This window comes from Schistocerca gregaria, chromosome 3 (assembly GCF_023897955.1).
Source record: "Schistocerca gregaria isolate iqSchGreg1 chromosome 3, iqSchGreg1.2, whole genome shotgun sequence".
NCBI classification, from domain to species: Eukaryota; Metazoa; Arthropoda; class Insecta; order Orthoptera; family Acrididae; genus Schistocerca; species Schistocerca gregaria.
In genome coordinates, this window is record NC_064922.1 from 81,982,921 (window position 1) to 82,009,062 (window position 26,142).

General features: G+C 38.1%; 2 protein-coding genes across 2 annotated transcripts in view; one reads left to right on the forward strand and one right to left on the reverse strand.

Moving 5' to 3' along the window:
- Positions 1-3,086: 3,086 nt before the first annotated feature.
- On the forward strand, positions 3,087-14,833 carry LOC126356057 (suppressor of cytokine signaling 4-like). The gene has a single exon (XM_050006751.1). The coding sequence runs from the start codon at positions 3,263-3,265 to the stop codon at positions 4,436-4,438; it is 1,176 nt and encodes a 391-aa protein (XP_049862708.1). The 5' UTR covers positions 3,087-3,262; the 3' UTR covers positions 4,439-14,833.
- Positions 14,834-25,610: 10,777 nt separating this feature from the next.
- Positions 25,611-26,142, reverse strand: part of LOC126356060 (ubiquinone biosynthesis protein COQ9, mitochondrial) — a 221,413-nt gene continuing 220,881 nt past the window's right edge. Inside the window, exon 6 of the mRNA XM_050006762.1 lies at positions 25,611-25,771. Within this exon, the coding sequence (XP_049862719.1) occupies positions 25,733-25,771 (39 nt within the window). The 3' untranslated portion in view covers positions 25,611-25,732. The remainder of the gene's footprint in view (positions 25,772-26,142) is intronic.

Here is a 26,142-nt window from a genome sequence, read left to right on the forward strand (position 1 = left end):
GTGGTCATTTAATCATGTTCTTTACTAAAGTCATTTACATTATCTTCTAGACTAGCTACATTAGTTTTAAAAGAGTTGGTTACACATTGAGTTGACTCTACAGTTAATGACAGCTTACTTGAAGTATATGATAATTTTATCAAAACTAGACATGATTGTCTTAGTGGGATTGCCACAATCCTTCTTTGAATAAAAATATGGCATTTAAGGCTTTGATCGCTATTTATTAAATTTCAGTGACAGGTTTCTGGCTAGCTGCCCACCTTCAGATCTGTTAAATAAAGTTAAAAGTATCATTAACACGAGAGACATAGTTATTGATAGAACTAACTTAATTTACAAAAAGAAATTTTGTGACGTGTTAAACGCCAACATACCATATATTGCAATTACAGAGTAACTTGTCAGTACAGAACTATTGGTTCACTGTCATAACTAAAGTAATTTTTAATCTGTTAAAACCTTACATCACCATTTGGAGAAACCTGATTGGTAAAAGTATAAAGTGCCCTCTATCTGTAAGAATTGTGCATATGCACTAAGATGTTATTTTTTCACCTTACATATTAATGGCGAATATACTTTTTAGTAATAAGATAGTATAAAAATATTAATTCTTTTTTGAGTGGACCTTGAAATGAAATAATGTTCCTGCGTTCTTGTTCATTATTAGAGTTAACTAAAAACTGAAACAACATTTTCATACTTATTGGTGCAGACGACACAATGTCCACACCCACAGTTTGATTGGCGCTAGGCACGCCTATAGTATCTCTGTGTTCATTCTTAGAGCTAGTCTCTCTTGCACGCACCGAACCTCTATTAATCAATTCAGATTCCTCAGTCTCCACGTTATTTTGTTTAGCCACATTTCCTATACAGAGCTTATCACTATGAGGCTCGTCGAATTCGACATCTGACGTGTTGACATCAAGATTGGATCTCATTTTGATGGGTTATTTTACACCGAACACAAGTATGAAAAATCACTGTTACTACATCATAACTGCTTATGATATTCCTGAGCCACCAATCTGCCTCGTTCAAGCACTCTGAAGAAATGCTTCATAGATGTAAATGATTCCATTACTCAACTCAAAATCCGCGCCACAGCATTCATGAGGACGACGGTTCAATCCCATGTCCGGCCATCCTGATTTAGGTTTTCTGTGATTTCCCTAAGTCACTCCAGGCAAATACCGGGATGGTTCTTTTGAAAGGGCACAGCCGATTTCCTTCCCCATCCTCCCCTAATCTGATGAGACCGATGACCAATCCGCGATACAGGAAGTGAAGTGAACTGTTTCCTACCTGAGTTTCTTCACAGCTTCGAATGTCACTTAGCGACGACTCGAGAGACAGCGCCGCGTCTTCAGCAACCACTCGCAAAGACGACAGCTCCAACAGAAGCCCCGCTGGTTGGTGGTTCCCCTTAAGACCTGCGTCGATCGGCGTGTGTTATGACTGAATCACAACCATGTTGTCAAGTCGTTGTTGAAGCAATTGGTGGAAATTGTAGTAACTCCAGTTACCCTCGTTGATAGTAACGTTGATATTCCTAATTTTCATGTGCCTTTATATCCATTTTCCAGTCCCACGCTGACTGTGCCAGGTTATGCCCGCTCACCCACCGTCATCACAACTACACTTATATAGCTTCAACGTTTCCCCCTTCGACAGTGGAACTGATCTCACAAGTTTGTACACACACACACACACACACACACACGGACAGACAGACAGATATATACATATATAGTCCCGGCTAGCTCATTTGGTAGAGCATGAGAGACTTAATCTCATGGTTGTGGGTTTGAGCCCCACGTTGGGTGCCAGTTTATGCCCGCACACCCACTGTCGTCACGACTGCACAGATACCGCTTCGCCGTTTCCCCCCAGCAGCGGAGCTGATCTCAAAAGTTTCTGTATATATTGTCCCAGCTAGTAGAGAACCATTCCCTGCTGTGTGGGTCGGGCATAAAACATCTCTGAATCACCTTGTGAATCTAATTGTCTGAACTAGCAGTTCAATGTTGATCTCGTTTTCTATTTCCAAAGACAGTGATTCTATTTATTACTCGGGAATAACATAGCAGTCGGGTTCCATTCTATTTTTTCTAATTTTTGTTCCCCAAATAATTTGATTTGGTTATCTTCGAAGTCAATATTTCTTCGTTAAATTCTATTATCGGTTTGCAACAGGTCGATCAGCTTTTCGCAATAACCCTTGAATATTCACAGATATACTTGTCTATGTACGAGCTGATTTTTCAATTTAGGTAACACGGAGAAAGTCTCGTAAAGATTTTGTTTTATTGACACAATACATTTCTTAAATTAATGAGAGATGGCACTGGGGAATCTATGAAGGACTTGATCCTAGTGTGTATCGTTTTGGTATAATAACAGTTAATCCGTACCACAGTCCTTCGCGTTCCTAGCACCAAAGATATGATTTCCCAAGATACTGTCCTTTACCATTAAAATCTGATATATCATAAATAAGTCTCTGACTTTACAATGTCTAAGCCTCTTAATTCTCACGACACGATATTAATCGTACGTTCAGGTTCTTTCAATGTCTGTTCAGCACAAATTATGTCTTTTCACAGGGACTATATCTCACGTTCCGTTTAATAGCAGAATCATCTTGACAACGATCGGCAAAGATTTTAGCATGATAAGGTCCAACTATTTTCTGCCCCAATCTCATAATAATCTATTATCCACCACTCCAATGTCTAATCCAGTTACCTGAATGATATTTAATTAGGCTTATAACACATTAACTTCCGACTACCACGGAAGACTGCGAACATGCACCATTGAAATCAAAAGACTCAAAAGAGCTAACAATGCTGTGCATTGGTTTATATTTTATATTCAAAACAAAACGCAGCTCTGCTATGTCTTCCTTGAATTCCCTTTGCGTTTCTCTATATCAAATATGTACTATTTGTAAAATTTTGACTAACTATTACTTGGAAATACAACTACCGTGTTTTGGCTCTTGGGTAATTTCGTATTACAGAATTTAATCTAATATTCGTTTCTGAATACCCACTCTCTACTGAGCGGTTACAGTTGCTCTACAGGCAGTCTCAAAATGTACACAACGATATTTCTGTCACACACTTATTCCGTGCATCTCTGGACAGCAGGGTTCGTATGTCTCAGTTCATAGTGAATTATGGGTACTGTTGATGTAGACGAGGAATGTTGTCCTATATTTGGGAGATAGTTAGCTGATCTCAGTGCAAAAATGAATTTAAGTCAGTTGAAAAATTCTTTAATTAGGCGAAGCGGCCGGCAAAATGTAAACAAAACTCCCGGGTGCTGTGAAGTGCAAGAAGAGGAAAATGGCGAATCACAGATATCTGCTCTAAAATGTTCAAAGACTGACTCGTCTTTGATAAAGGAGAGTGCGCGGTGTCAGTGCAAGAATAATGCTTCAAACGATAAGCCGAGTATATTGAAAAGCTTTAAGAAAAAATTTCGCTTAAAGTCTAGTGTTGGAAGGACGGTGAAAAGTAAGCCTAAACAAGCCGTTCGAGGCATAGATCCATCTACACTTTATGCTCGTAGTTTACACGATTCTTCAACTAGTGATGAGTGTGTGTCGGATAAAGTGGACCCTCTGCGTGTTGTAGGAGAAATGAATCATATACAAGTAGTGACGAATAATGGAATACCACAGCAGTGCGAGTCGAGTGCCTCCCAGACGTCAACACAACAAGCTAGCCAGTGGGGAGGAAGTTCTGTTTGTCCCTTAGTCAAGAAACGTACATCACAAGACAACGATGATTGTTCAGCCGACGGAGATGACCATTCTGGAGGGTCGGGAACTGACACTGGGCAACAGCTTATACTGAGATTAGAGAACGAGAATGGTACTCAGAGCGAAACTGAAACCGAGAGTGAGAGCTTGGCTAGCCCTCGTAGTCTAACAGGTGAGCTGTTCGAGCTGGCAAAGTACGGCTGGTACTGGGGCCCAATTACACGAGAAGAGGCAGAAGAAAAGCTATTGGATGCACCTGATGGTTCGTTCCTTGTTAGAGATTCGTCTGCAGACCGCTACTTGCTAAGTGTCAGTTTCCGCAGCGCAGGCAAGACGTTTCATGCCAGAATTGAGCACAGCCATGGAGTATTTAGTTTCTACGCAAATCCTGGACGTGAAGGGTTTCCAAGTATCTCTGAACTAATTGCACATTCTATGACATATTCAGAATCAGCTGTTTTCTGTTATTCTCGCCCTCGTGCTCCAGGATACCCTGCATTTCCTGTTCGCTTGGTGAAGCCTGTATCTCGCTTCACGCAAGTACGATCTCTTCAGTACCTATGCAGGTTCGTTATAAGACAGTACACCAGAGTTGATAATATACAGAAACTACCCCTGCCTAGGAGACTGTTAAGTTATGTGCAGGAAGGACATTATTGACACCTGCTGACTGTGTGTCACCTCTTTGGGGTTGAACTTTATTATGTGGTTGATAGCACTCCTGTAACTTTTTTGTGTTCCCATGTTTAACGACTGACTTTTGTACAGTTATTGTTGTATTACATGTTGTATTTTACTTTAATGTCGATGACTAAAGGCAAAAATCAGACTAAATTCCTGTGTATAAAACATTGCTGCAATTGAAAATTTTTAATGTCCTGCTAATTTTGCAGCTGCTGGTGCAGTGGTAATTTTTTTCAGAAAATAAGTTGCACAAATTTGGAGGACAATAGAAATTAAATGGGTGAAGCTTTATTTCATTCCTTGCAACAGAGCAGTGGAAGAGTTTTCATACAATAATGAATTCATGAATCCAGTGCGTGAAAATTATGCAATGGATATTACATTTGTATTTGTTAGTAGTTGATGGAAGCTTGTGGTATAGTTGGACTCCTTGCAGATCTACAGCCAACACAGCTTAATTTTGCCTCTTTAAATCCCATGTCATTGCGCTGCTTAAGTCACAGCAAATTAATTTTTCCTGTGATGAGTTTAATATTTTCCAAGTATTCTGCATTTTCACGGGTGCATTTTTTGTTGCTACAACATTTCAGTGTAAACTGGTCTGTAAATGTTGGTAACTATAAATCTTGAGTCATAGGAAAATTGAAGCACATTTATGCTATGGTGATTAAACCATAAAAAATGTGTAAGTACTGGGTAATCTGTTTCCTTCCAAAGCACATTTTACTACATAGGATCTATCAGAATCATGTGAAATATAGTGATTTCTGTATACAAAGATGTATTTTAAAATGGGGGATTCTGTTCCTATGTTTCTGACATACCGATATTGCAAGCAAGATATTTGTAAACGTCAGTCAGACGCAGTACTATATGAATATTTGCAAATAATACCCAACCTTCTATCATGACTTTATTTACATTTGTTTTATCATTGGTTGCAGTAACATCTACACTGAAGGATGTTTGAGAGAGAAGTACGTGAGAATAATGTGAGCCCGTTATATGATTTCATCATTATCTGTAATGGGTTTGATAGTTTTACATTTGTAACTTTGATTCACAGTATAGGGTTCTTCGCATGGTACAGGGAATGATTTGGCAATTTTCCTTTTCCAGATTCTTGTATACCTATCACCCATAATTCAGTTTATATTGAGTGACACTTTGGGCATCACTTACTTTAATACAGATGTAGGCCCTGCTGTCATGGAATTAGGTATTTTTCACTGTTTCACTCTTCTCCTCCCCTCCTCCTCCCCCCCCCCCCCCCCCAAAAAAAAGGATAGGATGGATGAATATTGGTTTGAATTTGCATTATGACGGTTAGGTTGTGCGTATAATTTTAGAAGACCAGGACTGCCAGATAGCAATTGAAGATTAAAGATATTAGTCTAGAAGTTTGTACAGTGACTGAGTAAAGGAAGGAATAGTGGAGGTTCAACAGATTCTAATTTTATTCATACTAAAGCTACAGTTATTTACCAGTTTTTGTGCACACCCAAGCATAGTTGGTGTTATGTGTAAATTATGGCCCTAATTTTGTGGAATCCCCATCTTCCCCCTTCATACCTCTACCCCTCCCCCCTTCTTACTCACACACACAAAATTTAAAGTGCTACATTATTAATTAAAATCGCAACCAAATTGTGACGCATAGCTATTCCCAATTTGATACCGACTTGTAGATTAAATTAGTGAAATGCACATCAAAATGTTATACTTTATGTGATATTCTTAATAAGTAATGTAATTTGCGATGAGAATTGTCCATGAAATTACAATTTAAGTAAGAAAATTGTGTAATTTTTTGATCTCACTTCTGTTACCAGAAAAGTTGAATAAGTGAAATATTTGTCAGCTGTCTTTATTATCTGTTTAAGAATTTAAAAAGATATTTATATTCTAATCAAGAGTGTTTTGAGAAATTTAGTATGTACCATCCTTCCCTATATATGCTACAGAACGTTGTATAGTTGACAGCTGTGTAAGAACATGCGTAACATTAATAGAGAGAAAGTTCGCAGATTTGTGAAAATAAAGGAAGAAACACAAATGCATCAAATTGCTTCTGTGTAATGGAACTGTGTTGCATTATTGTGTAATACCAGTTGTGCCTGTGCCCATATAAGACTATTATTGTATGAACATATAGTGTAGAGAGTGGTTTGTTACACTATTTAGAGTTACGACTGAATTAGTCAATTCTATCACGTATGCTGTTGAAGTATTTTTGATACTTTTATGTTTTCAGATTAAACATAAGAAATAAGAAAGCTTACAGTACCGTAAGTGAATGCTGACTATCAGAAATATTGGCTTCTTTCTCATCATTTGTAGTTAATATTGTTGACAAAATAATGGTTTTTTTGTGTGTATGTCTGTGGTCGTTTAGAAAGGTCCTATTACTTTGTTTAGTAATGGATAATTTGGTTTTCTAAGTATGCTGTGTGGGATTAGTTTGACCAAACTGGAAACTTCAAGCTGAGTGCAAGACCAGAAGTAAATGATAAATCTGACGGAACAGTTACAAACTAAATGGTAAACAATGAAGCTTTTATATTTTATTTACAAGTAGACAGAACAGCTTGGAACAAAACACAGTTCAGTGAACTGTGAAGACTTGTGTTAATGTCCCAGGAAACAATATTTAGTGAATATTCTGGACAGTTATGTAAGCTGTTGATGTGCCTTTCTATCTCTGGGAAAAATCCCTTACTGTATGCTGAGTGCTAACTAGTTGTATATGAATGTACAACTGCATTGATAGCTTTAATCTCAACTATCCCTCTGTTGTTTGTAGATGTGAGAAGAAAATTATTTATGATTAGTATCTATTCCCTTGTTGACACACCATGTCCTACAGTCTAACATACCTGTGATTTTCAGAAATAAAAGAAATTTCACTGGTGAATTTAATTTAAGAACTTGTTCTCATTCTTATTTGTTTTTATTTAGTACCACAAAACTAAAATTACCATTTTGCTGCTGGTGCTTATGTATGGTTCTTTAATAGCAGTTGAAATGTATAACACTGTTAAATGAATTCTTGCTTGCACATGGGAATGGGATTTTTGTTTGCTTGAGCAGCTCAAGAATGCCCATGAAACATTATTTTCTGTGCTGTTATCTCTGTGGATCCATGGGAAACAGGTACTGGAGGAGGCACCGTGCAGGGTATACACTGTAATGAGCTCTCATGGACATCAATTATAACTTTAAAAATTTTGTTTTAAAGGCTTTAAATGCAGAAGTCCTTCCAATGATATTTATGTATAGTATCATGCATTTCAGGTGATGATAAATGGAATTTTCATAACTCTGTATGCATTTTATGATATCACACTGTGACTAATATTGAGTTTGACGTACTTTTATCCCTTCTATCTACCTCAATCAGAAATATCTGAAGAGGTGACAGTGCTTACAAATTCAGAAGTTTAAAATGCTGAACAAGAATTTGTTTTTGATTATGATCATCGGCACTGGGACTACGGTATATTCAGTCTTGTTGGCTGTTGCTGTCTTCTGGGAAGCAAGGATGCCCGTATGCGGGGGCAAGGCACCCCCCCCCCTCCTCCTCCTCCTCCTCCAGCTCTCAGACAGTGGTTAAAATAAAGTGTTGTCGGGTGCCTTTATATTAAGAAAATGATTTAAAGCTTCGTATTACACGTTTTTATCTGGGTCGGAACTGGGACTTTATGACTAATAGCAAGTCACCTTTTTGTCTTCCAAAATATTAAAAGTACTCCATACTTGCAGGTCTTGCTCAAACTATTCAATGGGTGCTCTTTGCTCAAGGGGGACAAAAAGTTTTGCAATGGAAATACCGTGTTCCTAAGACAGGTCAGACATTTTCAACCCACTGCTGGATGAAGACCCATTCCATACTTTCTCCACTGATCCTGATCTCCAGCTATATACATCCGTGCTCTGCCTGCATATTTTTGTGGCTTTTCTACTTACCTTGCCATCTTGGTTTTTTCTTATCTCACTTAAATGACCATTGTATTTTTGCTACATTGCAGAATTCAAAATCTGAGCATTGCATAAATCATCATTCATCAAATTTTGACATATTTGCGACTTACATTTTTGTGTACTCTCAATAAAATTAGTTACCAAATCCAAATTTTGACACAATACTTGTGTTTGTGCCAAGTAACAGTAATGAGAACCTGGGGGCCAAAGATAAGTTATGTTTCCATGAATTGAAAAATCTTTGAAGCCTGGGAATGTGTGTTCAAGACAAATTTATTGTAGCAGTGAAAACTGTCTAATTCACAACAGCAAATTGTACAGCTTTTACAGTTTAATCAGTGCAGTGATGTTTCGCTGTCACTAAACAGAAACCTACATGGGGCACAAGTGCTGTCCCGATGCGTTCAGTGACCTGCACCGAGATGTTCAAAAAATGCTACAGGCGCTGAATGTTATCTTTACTTTCCTCAATTGATGCCAGTCGACATGGGTTAATCATTCTTCTTAATTACAGACTGTTTACCAGAGCCCTAGGGTGGCTGCTTCTGATCATTAGTGCCAATAACAGCCTATAAATGATATTTGTATTGTATAGAGAAAGAAGCTACAGCAAGCACATGTTGGATCGGAAGGTCCAACTGGAAATAAGAAATGAAAATGTCACATTGTATTTTTTGCTCTGTCTCAAGGCCCCACAGGTGTGCTCTCTCTCTCTCTCTCTCTCTCTCTCTCTCTCTCTCTCTCTCTCTCTCTCTCTCTCTCTCTCTCTCCATTGCTCCCCTCTCCTCCTCACCTCACCCAACCCTTTTGGATCTGTGCTTGGTTTATAGCATCTGGTGTACCTACAGATTAACTTCATTATCTACTACTATGAATGTTGTTTTCCTAATATCTGCTGGTGATTTTAACAGTCTTGTATATTTCATCTCCAGCCATTGTACATATATTATATGATCTGCTCTGCTTTTTCATTTGCATTTGGAGGCTCTTACTTACATTTACATGCCACTGATTGTAGATATTACACCCTAGAATGAGACATAAGTGTTCGCACATCACATTATTATTTTTGTTATGTACATTGAAGCAATATTTAGCTGTGTGAAACTGGAAATTTCTGCACTGGTATTTCCAAATAGGCAATCTACATCTGTGATTTACTGGCATCCTGATATTTGTTCACAGTGGCTTTACTGGATGTTATTGTCTTTCAGTACTGTTGAATGTTCCCTTTTTAAATGTGTCGGTTGATGATCCTTCAATTATTTGCTGTATACTTTTGTGAGAATCGCGCGATATGTAATTTTTAATTTATATGATATCAGAAATTAATGTTTCCTTCACAACTGACAGTAGTGACAGGAACTTCTGGGAGATGAAATTCCTAAGGAAATATCTCCGTGGTAACAATTCGCCTATATTGGTAGCTATGGAAATTAATTCTTCTTGCGTGATGTAGCCCCCAGTTTGTTTGTCAAAGACAGCTGCACCGTTTTGTCTATTTTCATTAGCTTTGTTTCCTTGTGAATCAGTTTCATGGTTAATATTGTCCTCGTAAAAGCAGAATGGGTTACAACATTGCCATAGGTATGTACTTGGGAGTTTTTCAGGTCAGCTTTTTGAAGGCTCTTTTATATTAGATTTCTTTTAATTTCCTTTTTTGTGGAATTTATAAGTGGACTTTATTTGTCACAAGGTTTTTCATTGAGGGTCACTTTATATTCCCATTCTCAATGTGAAACTTAAAATAGTTGGGTGATTTGTCTTTCAAACATTGAAGCTAAATTTCACTGTTTCCTTCTCAGTAATTTATTTTACAGCTCCAGTATTTCATCCCCTAAGTGCTTTGTATAATTCCTCCTGTTTTCCATCTTTTATTTACTGCACGAGTGCTGTTGCTGCTAAATACCAACATTTGAGATGGGGTGTGGATCCTCTAACCAGCTACTGCTCAAGAGCATTTGGAGTATGTTGGCACACACAAATTTTTATAGCTTAGCATTTATTCTCAGTAAATAAAATATTGTAACTACAGGGACGGATGGTTTATAAATAATAACTTATATATGCAATAAGATGTAAAATTGGTCCAGTAGAAATAATATACTTACTACTAAACAAGTTGGCCTGTGCCACATAATATAAACCGGTACTCCCTGTTTGACTTACCAGCATAAAACTGTGGGCTTATTAGCATGTAGTAGATACGAATGAATTCACACGTGTATGTAAAGCATTTAACATGTATAGAAGATAAATTCTGTTCAATAACACTGCTGTTAACAGTACTATATACATTTGTGTATTATGAAGTGGTGATTTGCTGTATACGTTCTTTGTCAGTCAGAAAACCTGGAATGAGATGCGAACTCAAGAAAGACTGAAAATTATCCACATGGATAATGGATGTTTGTTTATGTATTTTTGGCAAACCTTTATTTTGTGTTATTTAAGTAATCACAACTGTGTTTTCTAATGCACACAGTTGGCAGCCCTAGTCTAGATTGTGTCTTGATGACTTATGGATTCATCAGTAGAGTTGTCACTGCCCAGTGGTCCCATTATGAAGTAGAACTTCCAGCAATGTGAAATGAATCAAGTTGTACATTAACAAAAGAGTGAAATAGGTAAAGTATACATGGAAGTGTCAGAGTTGTGGTTGTATAAAGTGCAATTAAACCAAAATAATCTCATTACTAGCAGCATATATTATTAAGGAATAAATTAGTGTGAGAGCTCAAAAGATCTTTTAGCAAGATTTTTAGTTTCCTTTTTCACACAGTATTCTTACTGCTTTCTGTAGCTAAAAGAGTGTTTTATTTACTGAAGCCGAATTGTGGCACAATATAATTATGTGAGACAACAAGGAATTTCAGGTGAACACGAAGAGGTCTGTCTACTTGTAGCTACAAAACTGCTAAATTTAGTTCCTCAATTAGTTTGTCAGTATTTTGGCACCATTTTTGCTTGTTATCCAGCCGAACCAATATAATAGTGTTTCGTTTAGTGTATGACCATTAATGCACATTTATGGCACCAGTGGATGACTTTATTTGTTTAAAATTGTGTCATATTAATTTTTATGAACCTGTAGGTCTGTTCAGCCATGTCTGGCTTATTTCTGACAATTAAGTGTGCTCCTGTCATTGGCAAACATTAGTTTCTGAACAAAAATTTAAAGTAAATTTATAATAATTTATGCAAGGCGGTATCCAATATTGATATGCGAGTGACTTGTGTTTCCCCAGTTTGAGTGTAATTTTGTGGTACAGTGTGAGTGTTGTGGAAGAAAGACTCCATTTCAGGGATGTCACAAAATTTTAATTTTGCATATACAATTTTATGGTGTACAGAAACAATGGCCTAAGTCGTTAGTCCAAAGACTGATTTAATGTAGCTCCTCCTGCTGCTCGAATCTTGCACATGCCTCTTCATAGCTACACAGCTACTGCAGGCTTCATCCATCTGAACCTACACACTGTTCTCAAGCATTGGGTTCCTTGAAGCTTCAGGAAGTATCCTATCAATTGATCCTTTCTTGAGTTCAGCTGTGACACAAATATCTTTTTTACCCAGTTCGATACAGTACCTTGGTATATGATTTATCCGTGTAACAGTCTTTATTCTTGTACTTCACCACATTTCAGAAGCTTCATTTTCCTCTTGTCTGTGCTGTTTATTGTACACATTTTTACTTCTGTACAAGGTTTATATACCATTAATACGTTTAGACAGAATTTCTAACATTTAATTTGTATATTCAGTGCTAACAAATTTCACTTTCTCAGAAAAACTTTTCTTGCTAATGCCAGTCTGCATTTTATATCCTCTCTGCTTGAGCCATTGTCAGTTATTTTGCTGCCCAGATTTCCAAAGTCATCTACTACTTTTAGAGTCTTATTTCCTAATCTTACTCTTTATTAGCGTCACCTGATTTCATCTGAATCCAATCAATTACCCTTGTTTTATTGTTGTTGATGTTGAAGTTAAAACCTCCTTTGAAAACACTATCCATTCCGTTCAGCTGCTCTTCTAAGTTCTTATCTAGGTGTATCTCACAGAATTACAGTGCTATTGTTAAAGCTCAAAAGTTTTTATTTCTTCTTCCTGACCTTTAATTCCCTTTCCAAATTTCTCCTTTTTTCTTTTGCTGGTTTCTCTGTCAATATATTATGTAACATCAGTGAGTCACTTTAATTCGGTCTTATTCCATTCTCAACTACTTTCTCTGTCATGCCTGTGGACTCATAATGACAGTTTGGTTTCCAAAGTTGTAGATAATTTTTTACTCTCTGTTACCTTCAGAGTTTCAAAAAGTTTGTTCCAGTCAACATTCCCAAAAGTATTATCAACATCTACAAATCCTGTAAATGGAAGTTTTTCTTTATTCAGGTTACCTGGGGCAAGGAAAGTTGTCAAGTTAGTATTGCCGAGTGTGTTCTAATGTTACTACAGAATTCAAGCTAACCCCCTCCGAGGTCAGCATCTACTAGTTTTCCCATTCTTATTTATATAATTTGTATCAGCTTTTTACAGTCATAGCATACTAAACTAATGGTATGGTACTACTCATTCTGGTCTGCATCTGTTTTCCGCAGAGTAGGAATTAGGCTTATTACATTCTTCTTGAAGTCTGTATTATCGCAAAATATGGGAGAGAGTGTCACAGAAATCATACAGGGTTTGGGCTGGAAATCATTAAAAGAAAGGCATTTTTCATTGCGACGGAATCTTATCACAAAACTCCAGTCACCAACTTTCTCCTCCGAATGTGAAAATATTTTGTTGACACCGACCTACATAGGGAGGAATGATCACCACAATAAAATAAGAAAATCAGAGCTCATATAGAAAGATATAGGTGTCCATTCTTTCTGCGCGCTATACGAGATTGGAATAACAGAAAGTTGTGAAGGTGGTTCGATGAACCCTCTGCCAGGCACTTATATGTGATTTGCAAGTATCCATGTAGATGTAGAGAGTTTTGTCTGTCTCTTACATCTTGTACGCCAGGTCTAATAGTTTTGTCATGGCTGGCTCTTCCGAGGATCTCAATAATCCTGAGGGAGTGCCGTTTGCTCCAGATTAGAGTATATCTATTGACCTAAATCTTTCACAGTGCTGTCAAATTTTTCTTGCAGCATCTTATTGCCCATCTGTCTTCGTATACTTCCTCTTCTCTAATGTCGTCTTCAAATTTGCTTATCTTGTGGTGACTTGCAATATATTCCTTCCACCTTTTAGCCTTCCCTTCTATGCTCTGTTTGTTGTTCTTGTCTGAGCTCTTAATATTCATAGACATGCTTCTTATTTCACAAAAGTGCTCTTTAATTTTCCTGCAGGTGTCATCTATCTTCCCTCTAGCCATGCATAGTTCTATATCTAGCCATTCTTGCTTTGCCATTTTGCACTGCCTGTCAATCTCATTGTTTTAGGGTTACTGTATTTCCTTTTCCCTGCTACATTTTTATATTTTATATTTTCCTTGATTAGGTTGAATACTTCATGTGTTACATAAGGATATCTACTTGGTCTTCGCTTTTTACTTGTTTGATCCACTCCTGCCTTCTTTATTTCCCCTCACAGAAGTAACCAATGTTCTAACATATACATTTCCCCCATTTCCATCAATTATTGCTATCTTTGAAACTCCCAAAAACATTGGCTTCTTCAATTTATACTGATCCAATCTAATTTCCCACCTTTCTTCAGTTTTAAGCTGCCCTTCAAAACCAAAATATTTGATTGCTCTTCACATCTGCCCCTGGAAATGTTTTTCAGTTTAACATTTATTTCACCTCTATGTCTTACCATTATAAAATCTAACACTGAATGGTGTGCAGAAAAGCAATGCCTCAGAATTTTGTATGTGAAAACTCTTATTAAAGCTTTTTAAATAAACCAAACAACAATTCTATGTCTTTATTCTTCATGTCTACAAAATTATTTCTCACTGTAGTCAACTTGGTGATGAATACATTTCTCCCAACAAGAGACCAGTTTGTTGATACCATCACTGTAGTATGTTTGATTTTGTTGCACTGCTTCATCACTTTGAAAGTGAAGTCCCCAAGTGTTCTTTAAGTTTTGGAAACAGATGAAAATCTGATGAGACCAAGTTGGCACTGTATGGAGGATGGTCAGTGACAGTGAACCCAATGTGTCAGATTGTTGCCGATGTCACAGTGATCATGCATTGTCATGCTGAAGTAGAGGATCTCCATATGTGGATGAACTTTTTGAATTCAAAAGTTGATTATGGCACACTGTTTCTCACAGACCGCCATAGTTACGTTATACACCACCATGTTACATGCTACAATTTGGAGCTCTCTGGTGGCAGAGGGCTACAAATCTGTAAACATGAAGAATAAAGATGTAAAATTTTAAGACATTTGTTTTCTTTCTCATCCTTTTCCTATCATCATTAAATTTTTGCCCTTCTTAATTATCTGAATAATTTCTTTTATAACATCTGTTGTTACCCTAATGGGTTGCAACATACTTACATGAATCCCTCAGTCAAATAGGAAATGATGTGAGATTTTTCAGGACCACTGACACTCTGGCACATGAATGGCTTCGTGTGAGGGAATAAATTGGTGAAAGGGTCTAGCTGCGGTTTATCAGGTCTCTATGGTTGGAGGCCTTACAGAAAGACTCGGGTATCATGCTAGGGAGATGGAAATAAAGATACGAGCATCTGGGTTGGTATCTTGATCTGATTTTATTGCTTCTTTCCGAGTTCACATGAACGTGTTGAAGAGGACAAAACTCTGGGTCATTATTTTCAATGGGTGTAGAACACAGACATTTCTATATACTCCAATTACTAGAACAAACAGCCTGTCTGGCCTATCACTTTGACTCGAATCATGAAAAGGATTCTCAATAGAATCCTTCAATCACATAATTTTCTGATGTCAGTTGACACAATGTCTGAGGCTCATCTGCAGGCAGGAACTCTCAAACTGTTGAACTCTGCCACTGGTGGCCTCTTTATACTGTATACTTATAGATGGTAAGTAACTGTGTTGCTCTTTTGCCCACAGTTTGCAATCAGCCAAATTGAAATTAGTGGTTTCTTAATGCTCACATGATATCGGTCTGGTGAAAATGTTAAGCACTTCACGTCTCCATCTAAATTTTTACCAAGATGACTTATTATTATTATTATCATTATTATTTATTTATTTATTTATTTATTTTGTTGGCAATCCGTTCATGATCTGATCATTACACTTCCCTGGGGAGAAGATTTGTCCTCAAATTTTACATTTTTTTAACGCAAGTTACATACATGAATACATAGATTCCTCTTTCCTTTCAACACATACATACATACATACATACATACATACACTCTCTCTCTCTCTCTCTCTCTCTCTCTCTCTTTGTATATGCATCCTTGAAGCATTGGTCTGTACAATATCTGATTATCTCCTTTTCTTTGCCCTTCATCTGTGATTCTGTCTCACATGATGAAGCACTGTGGGTAGAGGAAACTTCACCAGGGGGAGGTGCACTTCTTGTGAGATGTTCCCATGAGCTGGATCATAATATCCATGCACCTGGTTGTAACACTTCTCTTCTTTCCATTTCCTGTGATAGTTGCTGGGATTGAAATGCCTAAGAAGCAATCTCATAGCTATGAGGGTGGCAGTTGTTGCTAGTGCACAGATGAATATGAGTGTTTCCAAACTGGATCTCTCAGTTTCTGCTATTCTTTTATGTTGTTGTTGTCTTCAGTCCTGATACTGGTTTGATGCAACTCTCCATGCTACTCTATCCTGTGCAAGCTTCTTCATCTCCCAGTACCTACTGCAGCCTACATCCTTCTGAATATGCTTAGTGTATTAATTACCCTCCACGCTGCCCTCCAATACTAAATTGGTGATCCCTCGATGTCTCAGAACATGTCCTACCAACCGATCCCTTCTTCTAGTCAAGTTGTGCCACAAGCTCCTCTTCTCCACAATTCTATTCAATACCTTCTCATTAGTTATGTGATCTACGCATCTAATCTTCAGCATTCTTCTGTAGCACCACATTTCAAAAGCTTCTATTCTCGTCTTGTCTAAACTATTTATTGCCCACACTTTACTTTCAGAAACAACTTCCTGACATTTAAATCTATACTCTATGTTAACAAATTTTTCTTCTTCAGAAACGCTTTCCTTGCCTTTTATGTAATCCTAACTTATTTTCTAATTCATGCAGATGCTGCCCTACTCCTTTTAAGTCCTGCCCCTCTCTGGGGGCTAAATAAATCCATTCATTAGCTCCTACTGGAGGCCAAATGTTGCTTGCTATCAATACAAGTTTCTTTATGCAGTTATTTGGAATCTTATTTATTTATTTTATTTATGTACATGTCAAGTTCTGTAGGACCAAATTGAGGAGCAAATCTCCAAGGTCATGGAACGTGTCAGTACATGAACTTACAATATAAAAGTAATAACAGATAAAAATAAATGCTATCAGCAATACAATGAGAATCAGCTTAATTTTTCAAGGAACTCCTCGACAGAATAGAAGGAGTGACCCATGAGGAAACTCTTCAGTTTCGATTTGAAAGCGCATGGATTACTACTAAGATTTTCGAATTCGAGTGGTAGCTTATTAAAAATGGATGCAGCAGTGTACTGCACACCTTCTTGCACAAGAGTTAAGGAAGTCTGATCCAAATGGAGGTTTGATTTCTGCTGAGTATTAACCGAGTGAAAATTGCTTATTGTTGGAAATAAACTAATATTGGTAACAAGAAACGACAATAAGGAATACACATATTGAGAGGCCAATGTCAAAATACCCAGACTCGTGAACAGAAGTCTCTTTCAGTTATTTCCACAGCTCTATCACACAGAGGTTGTGCTCCTTGTCGTTTTGATCACAAACATGTTTGCGTATCTTCTGGGCTTGTCGTACTTATTTGCAGACTAACTGATCCTGGTGTATGGCTGCTTGTTGTTGCCTGACATCATCTATTGGCAGACAGTCACCTTCAGGAGCTAGCTATACATACCATTCCTTCCCACCTATTATGGGAAGTGGTAATGCCATGTATAATTTGAAGAGCTGATATTCCACTAAGGAAACTTTCAATACAAAACAATGCGTCATCACAGTTTGTATCATTCAGAGGACGCCATTCCCAGTCTCCTCTTTCAGGTCTAGGGGTAACTCCTTGTCGTCGATATCACTCTTGATTATTTGAAGTATTCTATAACCTGTGTGGGATTAATGATATGTGGAGTTAGTAGCCCCTTCTGTGCATTCACAGTTGTTCGTCCTCTCCAGGTAACTCTTGAACTATTATGAGCATTTGTGTTATCTTCTAATTGAATACTGTCTCTAAGATAATCTGCTGCATTCTCTGATCTGTTTCGTCCTGTAATTTGGATACTTGTTACTTCATTTTCTCCATACTGGATCACATGATAGTATAATTGTGCCAATCCTCTTCTGGCTGTTAAAGTTCGTTATTGCTGATCTTATTAAGTTCCTTCTGGCTTAAGTGCTGTAGTTGTTTCTGTTCATCTTATACTTATTTTATTCTGGTTTCAATGTACTCTGTGTCTTGCTCATTTAAGGTACTGAATAAAAGTTTGCTGGCAGCGCCAATGAAGTTCATGAGTCCTCACTTAGTCATGGTTCATGATGTACCAGCTTCTTAATCAGTGCAGTGATTCTCATAGTCTGTTTTACTGGCATTCTACAACATTTTGTGTAGAGTGTCCTTCCATAGCACCTAGCACTTCTATATGGATCCATTTGTCCCAATACACTGTGGCAGCTTGTGCCATTCGTATTGTACTGTTGGCTTCTTCCTCCAGCCTCCTTTAATTTAAATGGGTCACAATCTTTGTTGTGATGCTGGTGATCTGTACCTTCCCTTCTGCATCTTATTACGCTCCTGGAGATGTGCAGAACTCCTGGATCTGGTAAGCTTCTGACATAAATGGACTGACGTCGCCGTTGTCCACCCACTTACTAAAATGGCTCCATGCAGCATTGATGTTGGGACCATACGTAAAGTAAAAGGAATTATCTTTACTCTCTTGATGTTTACAATCCAACCCGAGAAATCTGCAGTGGCGGAACATTGCCTTAACGAGGGACACAGAATGATGTACGACAGGACACAATTGATCTCTCCTGCTTCTCGCTATTGGGAATGTATTCTTAAAGAATCTATTGAAATCAGATTAGCAAGCAATATTATTAACAGGGATAGAGGTTTTCCTCTAAGCAAAATATGGAATCCGATGTTGTCGGACATTAAAGAAAAACGTTCTTCTTTTCGATCTTTGGATCCTTCCTGATGCGATTTATCGTTTCCGCCGTCTTTTTCCACCGGCGCGCTGCGTGTCTTCTTACCGCCAGGAGGCGCTATCTTCTCGCGCACGCGCGGTGAACGGTTTGTGGTGTATAAAGGTTTCCGTCGTTGTGGCTGGAACTCAGTTCCGGCGAGGCAGTGCACCAGCATTAACTCACCTGAGGATGGCGGCCAGCTGGTCCGCCGAAATATTGTGTCTGGAGGACGAAATGATCCGGCTGCAAACCCGTGAAGAATATCAATCCAACTTCAAGTTTCCTTCTCTGTCTCCTCCTCCCATTTGCTACTGCTACCACAGTTAGGCTAATAGAGGCAAAGTGATCGATGGTCGGCTTGTCTCTTGAGAACCAATCACAATATCTTCCTTACCTACACCCTCAGTATGCAAGACCTTTCTTCATCAGCTTTTATAGTTTTTACCAATTCTCTCCTCCTATTTCAGAACACCGTACTCTATTTCTTCCAACCTCACACATCTAAAGTTAGAAGAACTCTTTTGGTCAGTCTGAATGTGCAGTTAAGAATTTCTTATTCATTAGCTGGAGCACTACATTTGGTCCACACTACCTTATAACATGGAAGGGCCGTCTCTGTGGGTGTATCAACTTCTTTAACCTCCCTCTTCTCACACTTTCATCATGTAATAATACTTTGACTCCACCCTTAAATTCCTTGAGATTTTGCATGCAATACAGTATTCCTTGTTCTCTCCTTACAATCTTAATGAAAAAACAACTATAATGGGGCGAGGAATTTGGTGTGGTATTATATACAAAGGTGGCAAGATGCATCCATTTGTCCCAATTTTCCTGCTCCATTCCCACCTAATGACGTAGATATTCTTTTAATGTTCTATGTGTTCTTTTGAGTGCTTTACTTGTCTGTGGGTGGTATGCATGAGACTGAATCTTTTTAATCCTCAGTAAACATTGTCTTTTGAGAATGTCACTCAGGAAATTTGTCTCTTGGTCACTCAGTAGTTCTAGATGGTATTCCATAATTGCAGATTATTTTCTCGACTTGTGTTATTGTATCAGTGTCCTGTTGTGCTATAGGTACTGCTACAACAACCTTCGTGACGACATCCTGGAGCGTTAATATGTATCTATTGCCTTTCTCTGTTATTTGAAGCAGTCTGACCATGATATCACAATGAGCGAATACTTGGCTAAATAGTTCAATCAACCCAGTAAACACTTCAGGCCTTCTTCACCTTATTTTGTGTAACTTTGTTCTTCTAACAATTCTTGCAACTTCAAATGTATTCTTCTGTGTCTCTCTTCTTATCTCTCCATGCTATGTACTGTTTAATGCAGTCTATGTGCAGCTGATCCCTTGGTGTCCCCTACAGTTGAATCGTGAAACTGCTTCAGAGTAGCTCATTTCTCTTCTTCCCTGATCACTGATTGGTGGTCATCATGATCTTCCTCATCAGCCTCTTCCATGCTCCGAATGACTGCAGCAGGATCTCACAGTATGCGTGGCAAAACAACTGCTTCAGAGTTTTCTTATCTGTTTTTGTGTACAGTCTCAAAGTTGTAATATTGATGAAGGATCACTTACATGCGCCCACCATTCCAGTGGTAGTGCACACGATAAATTTTCTTCCATACACATAAGGCCGGTAGTGCTTTACTACCCATACTAGGCTACAAGTTCTCACTCTGTCATACTATATTATCTCTTGGTGCGGTTCAGTGTTCTGGATGCGAAGGTAACTGGTAAATCCTGTCCTAGTTGTTCTTGATTCAGAAGCACCTCAATCATTTTCTTGCTTGTGTCTGTGGTGGTTATGAATTGCTTTGTGAAATCAGGATACTTTAAGATTGGTGGGCTTACTATTTTCTCTTTTAAATTCCTAGAAAGCTGCTTCTTGCTGTATTGACCACACATAGTTTGCTCCTTTCTTCAGCAGTTTATGTAATGGCTTTGCTATCCAACTGAAGTCCTTGGTGGGACAATCCAGGGGAAACTAACTGTTTTGTAGTACTGGGGTCTTCTTCTGTAGTACTCAGAATACTCGTGAGACACGCGCCTCTCTAATGCTGCAGACAGACACACACCCGTCTGCAACTGCTGCTTTTCCATTATTCCTTCAGTCAGGTCTGTAGGCTGAACCATAGACCGTAAAATCTTCTCCTCTCATGAGCCTACTCGTATAACGTCACTTGAGCACTCTTTCTGTCCCATCTGCTGCTTGACTTTTTCCTATGTTTCCCTTAGTTGTAGTGTCTCTTTGCTCCTGATGCCTTTTGGTTTCTCTCTCCAGCTCTACCTGCATCCCTACTGATGCCCTCATTCTTGCTATCCATTCCTCTTGGCTACCTAAATTCCTGTCCATGGGACAACGTTCCTTTCTGCACAGCTCTCTGCCAGTCCACAAGATTCGACAATTCTGCTCCTGTTCCATATGTAGCCGTAATTGTCAGCTCTTGACCCATAATGTTTTCGTTGTATAATCTATGATTAATTTTTGCTTCTCATAGAAGTCTCTGTCTAAAATTCCCTCATACAGGATATCTAGCTTATCCCCTGCTATGTGGAACTTGTGCCCCGCACACATTGGCCTCTATTCTCAACAGTAACATCATGGCTCCGCATGTCTCCCTTACTTCTTCAGTGATCCCTCTTGGTTTTATTCTCTCGTCGGCATCAATGCCCTTCGTGCTATCCACTGCATCCAATGTTGTACCTACTAATGAAAAACCAAATAGAGATGCTTAGATTTACTTGTGCAGACACTGCATGATCTATCAACAGACATTAGTTCAATAATAAAACACCCCAGAAAGATTACAAAAATCATTATGTCACTAAAATGTAATAATTATGCCAGCTATGATAGTGAGTATAGTAGAATATTAAAATCTTGAGCTGTCTTGATAGGATCGTACTTGAGATATCTTTACGATCAATCAATGGCTCAGCATGTTTTGTAACAGATTTAAAGATGCTATACCAACATCCATCTATAAAACTGAAGATAGGCAAACTACATGTAATTTTAGTTGTAGTTGCTAGGTTAGGGAAACCAGTTAATGCATTATTCAATACTGGATTCATACGTTAATACGTGACACATTTCTCAATTTTAATAAACGGTACTCCTGTCTCTAATCACATACATTAATGTGTGCAGTATCTCCGACTACGGAAGTACTCCACCTATTGTGTTCTGTATTTATGTTTCTTACTTTCATACATATTAAACATTGTATAAGACCATTTAAAGTAATTTAATGACATGTATACAGCAAAGTTTATCATCTCATTTTGTATACTAAATTACCCAAAAATAGAGATCAAAAGACAAAATATACATATTTCAATTTGGTTTATTTAATCATTTCATTTCAAACTCAATTCAGTTACTAATGCAGTTTCTGGCTAAAATTAGTAAATCTGTAACACGTAACCTACTGGAAAATATTGTAAAAACAGGATAGATACTAATCCAATATGTAAACATTTAAACTATTATCTACTTCTTAAATTACTTTAAAAACATTTATGTTTATACGATTCATAGTACTTCAATCTTGAATTTACTATACATGAAACCTTTGAGTATGTGGTCCATATATGAAGGGCATTCAATAAGTAATTTTTTATTGGCCAGTTTCAGTTGGAAATATGCTTAATTTGCTGTGGGACAGCATGAAATATTTGATCTGCATCTGCTATAGTTTCACAAAGTTCCAGTGGCACTATATGTAACTTCAAGTTGGCATCTGTAACGGAGGCGCGTTCCTGGGAGAGGGTGATCATTGAGTTTCTTCTGGCAGAAAACCAAACTATCACACATGCTTGCGGAATGCCTATCTTGACCTGGCAGTGAACAAAAGCATGATGAGTCATTGGATGAAGCATCTATCAACATCATAACAAGATCTCGAGCCCTCTTGGTATGATGATTGTTCTTGGCTGTTCCAGTACCCTCAACTGTGCTTAGAATGTAACACCGTTTTGATAAAAGTTTTATTAACTTAGGTCATTTGTACAAGATACTTTCTTTTTTTTAACTATGTTCAGTTGTAAAGTGTACGTAAGTTTTTAAAATTATCAAATAAATATAGTTATAAAACATACACTACACCAAGACTGAGAGATGTGATCACAATGAAATCAATTCCACCAATTAGGGATGTAACACTACACAAATGATTAGATTTACAGATTTACCCATGCACTGCGACTGTGGAAATTCGGTACAGAGCAGCGCCACCATGTCCTACAATCGAATCCACTAGATGTCATTGCGTGCTTGAATATGCTGCTGGGAAATACTCTGCCATAGGATTTATAGGCACATCCACAAAACATCAACTGTGGCTGCAGGAGGAACTGAACGAACAAGTTGCCGACCGACTATATTCCAGACATGTTCAGTGTTTGATGGGTTAATTGTCAGGTGAATGGGCAGTCCCATCATTCTTTGAAGAAAGCTTGTACAATCTTCGCCACATGTGCTGAGCGTTGACCTACTGAAATATGTCATGTGGAACGGCATTCGGGAGGTGCAGTGCCTCGGGCTGTAAAACCTCCCTGATGTAAGGTTAGCTGTTCAGATTGCTCTCAAGACATAGAAGGCAAGATCACGTGTTATGAACGATTGTGTCCCAAACCATCACACTGGCCATTTGTCCACTATGCTACTTAACAATACAGTCTGCCTGATAGTGTTCACCATGGTGGTGTCGAATGTGTATACAGCCATCACTGTAGGACAATTTGAAGCAGAACTCATTCAAAGACACTGAATTTTGCCACTCAGCATGCCAGTATTGGCATTCAAGTGCCTGTTGCAGTCTGCAACGTTGGCGGTTTCTTGTCAGTGGAAGCCAACACAATGACATGTTGTCACTAGTTCAATTTGAAGAAGATGGCATTGATCCATAGAGGCAGAGATGTCCACACCTGCTGCAGTGCTCCAATGTTGTGCTAACACTGTGGACAAAGCTGTTCTGTCCATTACATCTAAGCAGACAAGATGGCAGTCACACTGTGGTCACAATGTGTCATCCAATGCCCTGTCTGTACTGCGTATGGCCATCTTGTCTCGACCGAGTCAGTGCACATGCAGGTATGCATGCATGCATGCACAGCAATATTGTAATTTATCTGTTGATACCCAGCAGCAACTTTCAATTAAAACATCCTCCCCTGTAAGGGAGTTACATTATGTTTGTACGAGTACAGCTTGTGATGGCATACGGCAGTCTGGGTCTGGCCGTGAGTCGCGGATATCTGAGACAAAGCAGGAGATTAGTATTTATCATCCCACCAACAATGACGTCATTAGAGATGGAGCACAAGATCGGATTAAAGCTCTTTCAAAGGAACCATACTGGCATTTGCCTGAAGTGATTTAAGGAAACCATGGAAAACTTAAATCAGGATAGCCGGACATTGGTTTGGACCATCATCCTGAAGAGTGAATCTTATGTGCACAGCATTCCACCACCTCGCTCGGTGATAACCATAGCTGTTAAAGTGGCTGCTCACATACAGTGGGAAATCTGGGTCTGAGTCCTAGTCTGGCACAAATTCTCACTGTTATCATTCCCTGATGATTGTTCTTGGCGAGCTGCTTTTCTCCTTTTTGTATATAGGTATGACTTTTGAAATTCTAAGCTGATCAGGGAACTTTTGAAGCAGCATATCAGTTGCTGATATGTTTGACTGGTTAATTTATCATCTTAATTCACTCACTGAGTAAAAGGCTCATATTATGCAGTTTTAAACGAGCAAAAATGACGTGTCAGTATCATGCCTGTATAAATGGTCAAATACTAGATGAAGCACAATGCGTGAAATTATTTGAAGTCCAAGTGAATAATGAATTAAAATGCAGTACAAACATAGACAAACCAATCGAGAGAGAGAGAGAGAGAGAGAGAGAGAGAGAGAGAGAGAGAGCGAGCAGTTCAGTGTGCTTTGCCCTGCATTGATGTAAAGGCAACAGTATTGGTTCATTTCCATATTTTTACTCCTTTTTGTCTTATTGAGTTGGATTCTGGGTCATTGCATCTAAAGCAAATAAAATCTTTATTGAGCAGAAGCGAACAGAAAGAATATTGTGTAAAATAGATAACTGCTGAAGTTTTTTAAGGATCTCAGTATTCTTGTGTTCACTTTCCAATAGATTTACTTCTTTGCTGTTTATCAGTTTCAGCTGAATTATAACCTACACAGTCACAATACGAGATGCAAAAAAATATTGGCATAGACTTTGCCTCCTTGTCCCAAAATATTGTTCAGTTGCTCTTCTGTATCAAAAGGAGAATCCAACTGAAATTAACCAAATAACAGTGGAGATAAAAGCTGACCAGTACTTACCATTAAGTAGTGAAATTCCATTACTGCCAATTCACACATTTAAGAGAAGATAAAACTGTTTCTAGCTTTTGGAACTATTAGTTTCTTTCTCAGAGAAGAAACGAGGGAAGGATTTGGAAAACTAGGAAGGAGGGCCTAGTCACCAAGGCCCAGATTCACAATTATCTGTTGTGAGGACAAGTGGAGACAAAAGGTGAAGGAAGAAATGTCGGAGAGAGTAGTATGTTAAACACGTGCACTGGCAAGTACTTACCACTTACCTATGTTAAGATTGCATGAACTTATGCTTTACAGTTGACAATGAAGATAAAATATTTTACTAATTTAATAATTTTTCACTGGGGTGGGATAATCAATATTTATGCAGATACAAAATTTGGGGCCTGTCATTCTTCGATACTCCCTAAATGAATCATAACTGTACTAGAGGAGACCAATAAATTTATATAGGATAGACATACAGGCAAGAATGGTCAAAAACTAAAACAATTTAGTTCCATACCCTAAGTATTTTATTAACACAACTTTGTTTTCAGCATAGAGGATGAAATGCACTTGCTAACAATGTAACTTTGCATGGCAAAGATAAATTAGCACTACTTATTTTTACATCACCGAAAAGCTTTATTTAATCCAAGTATGTTCCGTGCCTGAAAAAGAAAAAGGAAATAATTAGAATAATAGTAACAATATATTGGTAGAAAGAAGCCTGAAGTTGTCACATCAGAACATTAGTAATGAATAACAACAATAGGGAAAAGACATATTGCTACTCACCACAAAGAGGTGGTGTTGAGTCATACACAAGCACAATGAAAAAGAATGCTAGAAATTTTCAGCTTTCAGGCTAAATTCCTTATCGGGTGGAGAAAACCACTCTGTAAAGCTCTGACTTCTGACCCACCCTGTACTGATGATGTTCTCCCTGCACAACACACAACTAGGAGTCTGCACGGCTTGTAGGTGCTGTGCCTCATGTCCCATATACCTCTGGCCAATACAATCATTCCTGGACTTTTAA

Bases quoted from the DNA above. Each gene is read 5' to 3' on its own strand.
- LOC126356057 (XM_050006751.1), top strand. From the start codon at position 3,263: ATGAATTTAAGTCAGTTGAAAAATTCTTTAATTAGGCGAAGCGGCCGG.